The sequence below is a fragment of the Camarhynchus parvulus genome, chromosome 11 (assembly GCF_901933205.1).
Source record: "Camarhynchus parvulus chromosome 11, STF_HiC, whole genome shotgun sequence".
Classification (NCBI taxonomy): Eukaryota; Metazoa; Chordata; class Aves; order Passeriformes; family Thraupidae; genus Camarhynchus; species Camarhynchus parvulus.
The window spans coordinates 1,019,597-1,030,884 of NC_044581.1; the positions used below are offsets into that span (position 1 = coordinate 1,019,597).

Genomic DNA, 11,288 nt, shown 5'->3' on the forward strand with positions numbered 1-11,288 from the left:
CGCGCAGCCATTGGCTGATGGTAAGTAGGCCACGCCCCCTGCGCGCCGCCATCTCCGTGGCGCTCCGCGCGTGAAATGCGTCCCGGAGCGGCGAAACAGGGAACGGAGAACCGGGCACGGGGACACGGGAACCGGGAACCGGGGCACGGGTGGGTGCCGGGGCACAGGCTGGGCTGGGCCCGCGGCTGGGAGCGCTCGGGAGTGGGGAGCGCGGTGTTTCCACGGTGCTGTGTGGGGTCACGGGTGGGCACAGCCCGGAGGGAAGAGGGATGGCGGTGGGAGATGCGCACGCTGAAACGGAGTGCCCCCGTCCCCGATCCCCTCACGGCCCGCAGCACCCTTACCCCGCTCCCCCGCGCACTTAGGAGCAGCCACGCGGCCCCAGGGCAGCCCAGCGGGTTTATTATGGAGGGGACGTACAGAACAGCCATGCCGGCCCAGGGCACCGGGCACCCCGGCACAGCCAGGGCTTGGCACAGAAGCGGGGAACGCGGGGGCTGCGGCTGTCCCACGGCAGGATCCGTCCCCCAGGAGCCGCCCCGCAGGGGGATCCGTCCTCCCGGGGGCTGCGGGTGTCCCACGGCAGGATCCGTCCCCTCGGGGCTGGCGGCAGGGACACGAGGGGATGGCAGGGACAGCGGGAACGGGTCCTTCGGCCCCTTGGTCCATAACGTATATAAATATAGAAGCTGTGTGTATCCATCCTATGTATATATGTACATCGGGGAGCTGTGCCGGCCGGGGTGACCGGCACCCCCGCGGCGACCGTCACCGGGGCTCCCGGCCCTTCCTTCACGGGAGCCACGCGTCGCTGTAGAGGGAGCGCGCCTTGGCGTGGCGCCGGTTCGCGGCGCTGGCGTTGAGCACGGCCACGCTGCGGCGGCTGGAGCTCACCACGTCCGTCACGAAGCCGGCGCAGTCCGAGCACACGTCGCGCAGGACCGAGCCCTGGGCGTAGATGTGGGGGAATTCCTCCTCCACCCGGCGCCAGCACGGCCCCGAGAGCGAGCTGCGGCACAGGGCACCCCGTCAGCCCCCGCCGCAGGAGCAGGAGGAGGAGGGGAGCGGGGAGGAAGGCTCGGGCACTCACTGGAAGGGCTCCCTCCGGCGCAGCGGCGGCGCCTTGGGCAGCAGCGAGCCCGGCAGGCTCTCGAAGCCCAGCGCGTAGACGGGGATGTGAGCCAGCTTCTTGGAAGGCATCTTCATCTGCGGAATGTGGGAGTCAGGGCGGGACGGGACAGGGATAGCGACAGGGATGGGATAGGACAGGGATAGGATAGGGATAGGGCACACAGGGATGGCTCAGAGATAGGTACAGTGACAAGGTGGGACAGGAGTGGAATGGGATGGGGCAGGACAGGGGCAGGGTGAGGGGCAGAGACAGGGACACAGTGGCACTGCCCAGAGCCTGTCCCTTACCTTTAGACTGCAGGAGCTACAGACAGACCTGGGGACACAGAGAGAGGTGGGTGAGAGGGCCCATTGTGGGGACCCTGCTGCTGCCCTCCCAGCCCGTGACACAGCACAGCATGGCACAGTTTGGCACAGCATGGCACAGCTCAGTGCTCACCGCTTGCAGAAGAAACACGACGTGGGCCAGGAGAAGAGAGGAAACTTGGCCCTGCAGCAGCAGCAGACCTGTGGGCAGGGCAGGGTGAGCTGGGGGTGGGTGGGCCCCCAGTCCCTCCAGCCCCCCATCCCCATTCCCACCTTCCCTCTCCGCAGGCTGCTGTACAGCTCCTTGCTCTGCAGGAACTTCTCCATCTCAGCCTTGACCAGCACCCTGCGCACGTTGATCATCTCCTCCACAGTCAGGGCCAGGCTCTCCACAGGGTGGCTGAACTCCTGTGGGACAGGGGGCATGTCACACTGCGCTGTGGCACAGGGCACGGTCCAGAGCACTCCTGTGCCTGGGCAGAGCATCCCTGGCACTGGCAGAGCATCCCTGGCACAGACAGAGTATCCCTGGCACAAGGACCCCCCAGCCACCATGTGTCCTCGTGCCAGGCTGCCGTGTGCCCATGGTCATGCCTGCCTGGTGTCCCCAGGACCCACCAGCCAGAGGTGCTTGGAGCTGCTGGCAGGGGCAGCACTAGATCCATCCTCTGGCCTCTCCTCCACGGCGCCGAGGGCAGCCCGGGGCAGGGCTGGGCCATCTGGCAGCGGGTGGCAGCTGGCAGGGACAGAGCCTGCAGGGAGGGACAGGGAGGCCGTGGCAAGGACGTGTTGCCTGGTGCCACCACCGCTGACAGGCAAGACCCCTGGAGACAGGGACATGGGGACCCCCGGCAGTACCTGAGCGGGGCCGGGGCTCGGGCTGCAGCGGCTCTGGGTCCCGGGGCACAGCCTGGTCCCCCCCCAGCTGGCTCTGCAGCTGTGCCAGGTCCTGCTCCGAGAAGGAGCGATCCCGCTTCAGCGGCGCCTCCGTGCCCGGAGAGTCCTCGTCCTGCAAGGCCATGGGCACTGTGTCACCGAGGGCACCCCGGCACCCCCCGTGTGTCCCCACCTCTGCAGTTCTCCCTTGCCTCGGAGAGGTTCATCTCCTCCATCTCGGCCAGGGTGGGCGCCTTGAGCAGGACGCGTGGCCGCGGGCGCGCGGGGATGGCGCTGGCCGGGCACAGGGACAGCTCGAGGCAGGAGCTGGAGCTCAGGCGGCCGGCGCAGGCGTGGGGGATGCAGGGGAGGGAGCTGTACCCTGCGGAGAGACGGGCTCAGCGCCGTGGGGATGGCACACAGGTGGCACAGCACAGCCCCCAAGGACATTGGGACATCGGTACCTTTCTGCTCCACGGGCCGCAGCTTCCGCTCCTGCCTGATCTCCTCCAGGATCTTCTCATGGAGCGTCCTCTGCTTCTGGGGCAGCGGCCGCAGCCGCCGCTCTGATGCCTGTGGGGTGCACAGATGGGACCTCAGGGGTGGCACTCATGGACCCACCAACACTGTCATGCCAGGGAGGTGGCCCGGTGCTGGCACTCACCTGCTTCAGGGGGGGCCGGGAGCGGATGAAGTCCAGTATGAGCTCGTGGGCATCTTTCTTCACCCGGGGGGGGATGTCTCCGTCCACCTGGGGAGGGCAGGGGGTCAGTGCTGGGCTGGAGAGGGGCAGGATGGAGGGTGGGGGGCTGGCACGGGTGCCACGCTCACCATGACCTTGCGGAGTTTGTAGTTGCGGGCACGGATGTCCTGCATGAGCATCTCGAAGGGCGTGAGCTGGTACTCGGTGGGCAGAGGGTTGAACTGCTTCTCCTGCACCTTCTTCAGCTTCACACCGTGCCGCAGCTCCCGCATCAGCTGCACCCACAGCCGGGCCTGGGGACACACGGACACGGGGTCAGCACCCCTTGTGCCCAGCACAGCCCCGTGCCCAGCACAGCCCCGTGCCCGGCCACGCTGCCCTACCCAGTCTGTGTTGCGCAGGTTGCCCAGCTCCGCCGCCGGCCGCTCCTCCTCTTCCTCATCCTCCTTCAGCTTCTGCAGCAGCTGTTGAGACACGAGATGCTGTCACCTTGTCCTGGCGGCGCTGAAGGTCCAGCCAGGACTGTGCCATGGGGCTCCAGCACTGAGGTGCCCCCCGATTGATTCCCAGCCAGCACAGCAGGCTGGGAGAGGCTGCAGGCCAAACACCGGCACCGGCAGCCCTGGCTGGGATGGGCAGAGGGGGCACTGCAGCCTCCCCAGCCCCTCGTCACTGCAGGCGGTTTCCTCGGCCGGGCCGTGGTGCCAGCGGGCACCCAGGCTCACCTCCTTGGCGTCGCGGATCTTGGCGAGGAAGGCCATGAGCTCCACGGTCTCAGCGAAGAGGGCTCGGCACACAGCCTGGTAATGAGCCGGGGCGCCCGCGGGGTCGGCCAGGCGGGCGGCACAGCAGCGCATGGCCTGCCCGAAGGTGCGCACGGAGCGGGCGCGGCCCCTCGCCGCCCTCCTCCTCCTCCTCCTGCCCCCCATAGCCCTCGTCGGCCGTGGCGCAGCCGCTGTCCTCGGAGTCGCTGTTGGTCATCAGGTCGATGAGCTGCTCCAGGCGCGGGCTCAGCTCCCGCTCCTCGTTCTCGTCCAGTCCCCAGTCCAGCGCCCGGTACACGGCAAAGCCCAGCGACTGCACCATCTGCGGGGACAGCACCGGCAGGGGACAGCAGGCGCGCTGGCACAGCTGCCCCCGGCCCCTCCTCGGTGCTGGGTCCCGTCCCAGGACCTGCGAGCCCCGGGCGAGGGGGTCGGACGGTCGTGCCCAGCCCGCAGCGGGCCGGGATGGCACACGGGGCGGGTCACCGGCCCCCACGTACCTGGGCTTCGGCAGAGGGCGTCAGCAGCGCGGGCAGGTCTGCGGGAGGAGGGCAGAGTCACCACACGGCCCCGTGCTGAGCGCCCCACCCCACCCTGGGATGTGGTACCCACCCGCGCCACCCTGAGCTGCTCACACCTCCCCTGCTCCTCCCTCCTTCCCTGGCTCATCTGTGCCCTCCTGGTCCCAGGGCATGGCTCCAAGGGACAGTGGGCACTGCACGTTGAGCCCTGCTATAGACAGGCTGGCACAGCCTCCCAAAGGGCACATTGAGGGGGCACAAGCACCCATGTACCCCTCACGGCCGGGGCTGGAGGGAGCTGAGAGCTCTGTGTGCATGAGGAGATGCCCCCTGCACCCCTGTGGGATGTGGGCACTGGCAGTGTGGACAGCAGGAGTGTGGGCACCACAGGCATGGCAGTGTGGGGACTGGCAGGAGCATGGCACACACAGGGAGCCCAGGACACGATGTGGGCAGCTTGAGCCCTCCTGGCAGCTGCAGGGAAAGGAACACAAGTGGCCTCTGCAGCGTCCCCAGGGCTCCCGGCTCTGCTTCCCTCATCATTAGCTCTGCATTGAGCTGATCAATGCGGCAGCCACCAGGATGTGCCAGCCGTGTGCAAGCCAGGAATGAGCAGGAAAGGCAGCACAAGTGTGGCCCTGCCATGGTACCACAAACAAACCCATCCAAACACCATGTCCTGGACTGTGCCCAGCTCCCACGGCAGTACCAGCCCCTGGGATGCCACCCAGTGAGTCCCAGCAGCTCCTGCCTGTCACTGGGGCACAGTTGAGGGGGAATTCCCATAGGATGGGGGACTGGAGCAGCTCCAGAGGGTGTTGCTGGCTCACCCAGCCCCGACCCAGCCCTGTGCCCTGGCAGAGCTGCAAAGCCACGTGCCAGGCTTGTGCCACCGCCTGCAGTGGCACCCAGAGGCACCCGGAGCCCTCCCAGCCTCAGGCTTTTCTGTGAAGGCTTCACTGGTTCATCCCTGGGGAGGTGGCTCAGGCTGGCACAGAAGCAACCTGGGAGCAGGAGGTGGCACTGGCAGGTGACACTGGCAGGTGACACTGTCTCCGTGCCTGCGGTGGCTCAGGGCAGGGCGTGGGGCCATTCCCATGCAGGACCAGTGCAGCCGGTGTGGCCACGCCGTGCCAGCTGCCAGGGGCACGTGCCATGCCTGTGCGTGTCCCTGTCCTGGGCACGGAGGCACCTGATGCACCCCGGTGTCTGCTCGGCCCCCGGCACCGAGGGCACACGGTGACCCCGCAGTGTCCCTGCCCAGTGTGGGCGAGGCCACGCAGCCACCCCACGGCGCCAGGAGCCATCCCCGCCGGCCTCGCTGTGGGGTGGAGGCGCTGGCCGTGCTCCAGGTGCTCCCCGTGGTGTGCGGCCACCCGGTGTCACTGCTGGCGGGCAGCCGGTGGCACTGGGAACCGCCACAGCCACACCTGGCAGCGCAGGCACCTGAGGGAGGGCAAAGGTCGGGGATGGGGCTGTCCCTGTGCCACTCCCGGGGCCCGGAGTGGGGACAAGGTCCCTGCGGTGCAGATGTGGGTGACGGGGGCTGTGGATGTGCTGTGTGGGTGTCCATGTGTCCGTCCATCTGTCCTTGCTGTGTGTCCTCAGCCCCACGCTGGGTGCCAGGACCATGCAAACACCCACACCTGGCTCCAGCGGGTCACCAGTGCCGGTGACCTTGTCGGTGCCGGTGCCAGGGCAGGGCTACACCAGTCCCAGAACCCCCGGTCACCGGCCCACCCCTTCCCCCGGGGCATCACTTGCACCGATACCGGCGGTGCTGCTGTCAGCCCCCTTGCCGGGACCGGGGGCTCACCCCATCCCTGCCGGTGCCACCTTCCTGCTCCCCGGTGCCGGGACCGGCCCTTTTCCCTGCCCTCACAGTCTCTCCGGTGACCCCCTGCCCTGCTCCCTGCTGCCGGTGCCTGACCCCCCTCTCCGGTGCCACTTCTGCCCATCTGCCGCTCCGGTACCGGTTCTTCCCCGCCGGGGCCACTGCGGGTGCCGCCCCGCTGCCGAGACCCCTGGTCCCTCCGCGTCCCCGAGGCCGGTGCAGCACCCCCTGCCGGTGCCAGTAAGTCCCGGTGCCGGTAGGTCCCAGGTCCCCGCTCTTTGTGCTGGTAAGTCCCGGTGCCCCGGGTCCCGGTGCCGAGAAATCCCGGTGCTAGTAAGCACCGTAGGCTGCTCCCGGTGCCAGCAAGCATGGGTGCGGGTAAACCCCAGCGCCTCGCTCCTTGCACCAGCAAGCCCCGGTGCCGGTAAGTCCCGATATCCCGGATCCCGGTGCTAGTTAGCCCTGGTGCCCGGGTGCCGGTAAGTCCCCGTTCCTGGTGCTGCTAGGCTCCGGAGCAGGAAAGCCCCGGTGCCGGATCCCAGTGCCGGTAAACCCTGGCGCCTCGCTCCCGCTGCCTCGCTTTCGGTGCCGGTAAGCCCCGGTGCCCCGCTCCCAGCGTCGGTATGCTCCGATAAGCCCCAGTGCCAGTACGTCCCGGTGTCCCGGGTGTCGGTGCCGGTAAGCCCCGCTAAACCTTGGTAAACCCGGCGCTCCGCTCCCGCCGTGCCGATAATTCCCAGTGCCGCCAAACCCCGGTGCCCTGCTCCCACTGCCCGTAAGCCCCGGTGCCCCCGGTAACCCCCAGCAAGTCCCGGTGCCCGTAAGCCCCGGTAAACCCCGGTAAGCCTCGCTCGGCGGTGCCGTCCCGTCCCCCCCCCCCGCGCGGGCGCCGCCCGCTCCCGCCCCCCCCGGCGGCGGCGGCCCTCACCGTGCGGCGGGGCGGGCAGGCGGAGGGAGCCGTCGGCGCGGAGGCGGATGTCGGCGGTGCGGAGCGGCGCGGGGGCCACGGGGGGCGGCGGCGGCGGCGCGGCAGCCCCTGGAAGCAGAGCGCCCAGGCCTGCTCCTCGTTCAGCGGCTGCTCGTAGCACTTCAGCACCTCCTCCAGGGACAGCTCCCGCGGCGGCCCCGCGCCCGCCCGCGCCATCGCCCCATCCCGCACCGCCGAGCGCGGGCGGGGCGCGCCGGGCGGGGAGACGGGGCGGGGCCAAACGGGGACACGCCCCAAAGAGCCACGCCCACCGCGGAGCCCCATCCGCACCGCGGGGCGCGCGGCGGGGGCGGGGCCACGGAGGGAGGGGCGGGGCGGTGAGAAAGGCCACGCCCCCCGCACCGGCACCGGCAGCGGCACCGGCCCCGCCGCAGGCGCCCGCCGGGAGGGGCTGAATCGGCGCCGGGGGCACCGGGCGGCTTGGGACCGTACCAGTACCAGTAACGGTACGGTACGGTGGGGCACGGCACGGCACGGCAAGGCGCGGTGAGCTCGGTACGGCCTGGCATGGCACGGCACGGCGCGGTGAGCTCGGTACGGTCTGGCATGACACGGTATGGCGCGGTGTGGCGCGGAACGTTACAGCACGGCTCTGTACGGTGTGACATGGCTCGGTATGGTTTGGCACAGCTTGGCACAGAATGGGATGGGGCAGCAGAGTGTGGTGTGGTACAGTGTGGTATGGCTCAGAATGGCACAGCTCGGCTCGGCATGGCTCGGCAGGGCACATCAGAGCTCAGTGCCATGGCACAGCTCGGCACAGCATAGCTCAGAATAGTACAGGACAGCTCGGTACCGATGGCATGGCTTGGCATGGCATGGCACGGTGCAGCACAGCTCAGTACAGTGTGGCACGGCCCAGCACAGCTCGGCCCGCCCAGGCTGCAGGCTGGGAGCAGGGCAGGGTACACCGGGTTAGCTGGGTGCAGAGGGCAGGGTTCAGGGCACACAGGTGGGCACAGGGCACAGGCGTGGATTGCGGGTGTGTGACAGGGGCAGTGCCAGCGTGGGCACAGAGCAGTGCCGGGTGACACCCCGAGGGACGCGAGACCCCAAGAGGAGCAGGGTGGCCCTGGTGCGGGGCTCAGCCCCAGCCTGGCTCCTGCCCCACAGAGCCCACATGCCACGTGTGGGGCAGCACACGCAAGGACACGGTGGCCTTGGCACCAGGGTCACCTGAGGACACTCGAGCAGGAATCAGGGCAGGAGCACAGGATGGCACAGGATGCCAGTGCCCACGGGAACCCCTGGCACGAGGTGCCTGCCTTGTGGGGTGCTGGGGGAGCCCTGGGGCACGGCTGGGATGAGGAGCTGGCACAGGGAAGGGGCCAGGCTGGGACAGGAGAACTTCCTGGAGGGAAGGACCGGAGCTCCAGATGCCAGAGTGTGGTTTGGGCATGGCCAGGAGGAGCAGGAGCCGGGTGAGGGTGCCAGGATGAGCTGGAGTCTCTAGGCAGACAATATTCCGTGGGAATATGGTGTGGGGTTGGCATCCCACAGCCTCTGGGAATGTCTGACGTGAGAGCAGGATCACCTTTGGGCACACGGAGAGGGCAGCATGGTCCTGACAGAGCAGAAAGGACAACCAGTGCATGGGAAAGGTCAGAGGGAGCAAATGAACACTCTCCTCATGATGAGCTTCCCATTTCCATGATGGAAGGAGAATAAAGCCCGGGCTCAGCTCCATTAACCGATAAGCATAAACTGGGATCAATCCCAGAGCTGTGCTGGCAGGGCTGGGACAGGGACAGAGCTGTCACACGGCTGCTCTCCTGTCCCACACGGCCAAAGAGCTGCTCCAGGGCTGGAGATGTCTGCCAGAGAGCCTGGGATGGAGGAGAAAAGCCCTTCCCAGGGAACATGAACAGTGCCAGCTCCATCTCTGGGGCAGAAACTGGGATGATGGAGCTGGGATATTGGGAAACACAGCCCTGCATGCTGCCCTGGGGTTTGAGAGAGGGGAGAAGGGGTTTAGGTGATCCAAGGTGCCCATGCATCCCTGGGAACGCTGGAATGCACCGTGGGCAGGTGGGACTGTGCTGCAGGAGTTGGAGCACAGTGCAAGTGGCATCTCCAGCTGGATCCATGTGGGATCCTGCCCAGCTGCAGCCCCTGGCCGTGGCACTGACATCAGGCTCTGGATCGAATCCCAGAATCCCAGGATCACAGAATCCCAGGATCACAGAATAATGAGGTTGGAAGAGACCTCTAACATCATTGAGTCCAACCCTAACACCTCACCCAGACTACAGCACCAAGTGCCATGTCCAGTCTTTTTTCAAACACATCCAGAGATGGTGATTCTACCACCTCCCTGGGAAGAGCATCCCAGTGCTTTATGATTCTTTCAGTGAAAAATTTCTTCCGAATATCCAACCCGTACCTTCCCTGACACAGCTGGAGACTGTGCCCTCTGGTTCTGTCAGTGCTGCCCGGTGGGAGAGACCGACCCCACCTGTGTGCAGCCTCCCTTCAGGAAGGTGTAGAGAGCAATAAGGTCACCTCTAAGACAGCAATAAGGTCACCTCTGAGCCTCCTCTTCTCCAGGCTAAACAGCCCCAGCTCCTTCAAACGTCCCTCCCAGGGTTTGTGTTCCCAGCCCCTCTCCAGCCTTGTTACCCCGTCTGGATGTGCTCAAGCATCTCAACATCCTTCCCAAACGGAGGGGCCAGAACTGGACACAGTGAGAGGTTTGGACGCCCGGTTTACCCGGAATCAGCCGCTTTGGAGCCGGGAACAAAGCCGTGCCGAGCCGTGCCGAGCCGTGCCAGCTTCCTGCGCCTCCGGACACAGCCGGGGCGGCACCGTCGGGGATGGGAGCGGGAGGACGTGCGGCGTTTGAAGGAAAAGCCGCCCTGCAGGATTCATGGGAAGGCATTTGCATGAGAAAGCACGGAGCCCTTTGCTTTGGCTAAATCTGTAATTAATACTGAATCTGTGTGTAATTAAAAGCTACCGGCATGGAAAACGCAAACGGAAGCCAAGCATGTGTGTGGATGAGGGAAATAGAATTAAAGCCAAAAGAAACAGGGGGAGAAGAAAGATGAAGTGTTTGGGAAATGGTGTCAGAGAGCTATGGGAGGGTTGGAATTTCTGGCGCTGCAGTGTGGAAGCAGGGTAATGTGGGGAGCTGGGATGGAGAGCAGACAGAGCCCTTCCCCTGCCACCTGCAGCAGGGCTGTGCCCCTCTTTCCTCGTGGATAATCCATTCCCGTGGGTCTCAGCTCTCATATGCAAAAAAAAAAAAATCCTCACAAAGCCACAGGAAGCTGGGATGAGCGTGCAGAGCACCTGTGAGGTGGATGTGCCTCTCCTGCTTTCCCTCCCTGCTGCAATAAACTGGGAACATGGAAGGAGGGAGGATTTTACTGGGCAGTTTGCTCCTGCTGGATGCTGGCCTCAGATATGGCCAGAGTTTGAGGGGGGACACTCTGAGAGAGACCTTGGGGACATCTGTGGCTACTCTAGAGGCATTTTAAACACCTTTGGGACCTCGGGGGCACCCTGGGGACCTTGGGGACACCATGAGGATCTTAAGGTCACCCTTGGAAACTCCCTGAAAACCTTGAAGTCATTGCAAGGACCTTGGGGACGCTGGGAATAAACTCTGGGGGCACTCTGGAATGCCAAGCTCCCAGTTAGATGCCTGCTGGGGCCAGTCGTGATGGGGGATCCCAAAACCTGGGGCTGCCACAAGCTTGCCGATGGCATTGGGGGTTAGGGTGGCTCGGGAATGTGGCCTGGCCAGGGTTCCCAGACTCGGTGGGATCCCATGGCACTGTCCATGCTGGATCCCTGCTGGATCTGCTGCCATTGCTGGGAAGTTCTGCCTGCTCCTGGCATCATGTGCTGCTGACTCACACCCAGCACTGCAATAAACCATCCCTGGCCAGCCCAGCAGGCGCTGCTTCCTGGTGCTGGACACACCCCGGGGACTTCATCTTTCCATCGGGAATCACCACTGCTGCTCCAAGCTGCGGTGGCCAACAGCAGCGGCTCATTGTCAGGAAGGATCAGATCAGGGAGGAAAACCCCTCTGGAAATTCTGCTCTGCTCCCTGTGAAACTTTGAGGCCATTCAGGACCTAAAGAGATCTGAGGAAAAAGAGGGAGAGGAGTTTTGGACAAGGGATGGAGTGCCAGGACAAGGGGAATGGCTTCCCACT

General features: G+C 65.9%; 1 protein-coding gene across 1 annotated transcript; it reads right to left on the reverse strand.

Annotated features, from left to right (window-relative positions):
- Nucleotides 1-386: 386 nt before the first annotated feature.
- On the reverse strand, nucleotides 387-7,279 carry SPIRE2 (spire type actin nucleation factor 2). Its single transcript, XM_030956017.1, is given in 18 exon segments — nucleotides 387-1,009; nucleotides 1,091-1,206; nucleotides 1,420-1,447; nucleotides 1,571-1,638; nucleotides 1,711-1,845; nucleotides 2,056-2,189; nucleotides 2,296-2,446; nucleotides 2,526-2,695; nucleotides 2,778-2,886; nucleotides 2,978-3,064; nucleotides 3,145-3,309; nucleotides 3,400-3,480; nucleotides 3,742-3,903; nucleotides 3,905-4,102; nucleotides 4,281-4,318; nucleotides 7,064-7,142; nucleotides 7,144-7,170; nucleotides 7,172-7,279. Coding segments are annotated over 18 exon segments (2,073 nt in total). The 3' UTR covers nucleotides 387-792.
- Between the last annotated feature and the right edge of the window lie 4,009 nt (nucleotides 7,280-11,288).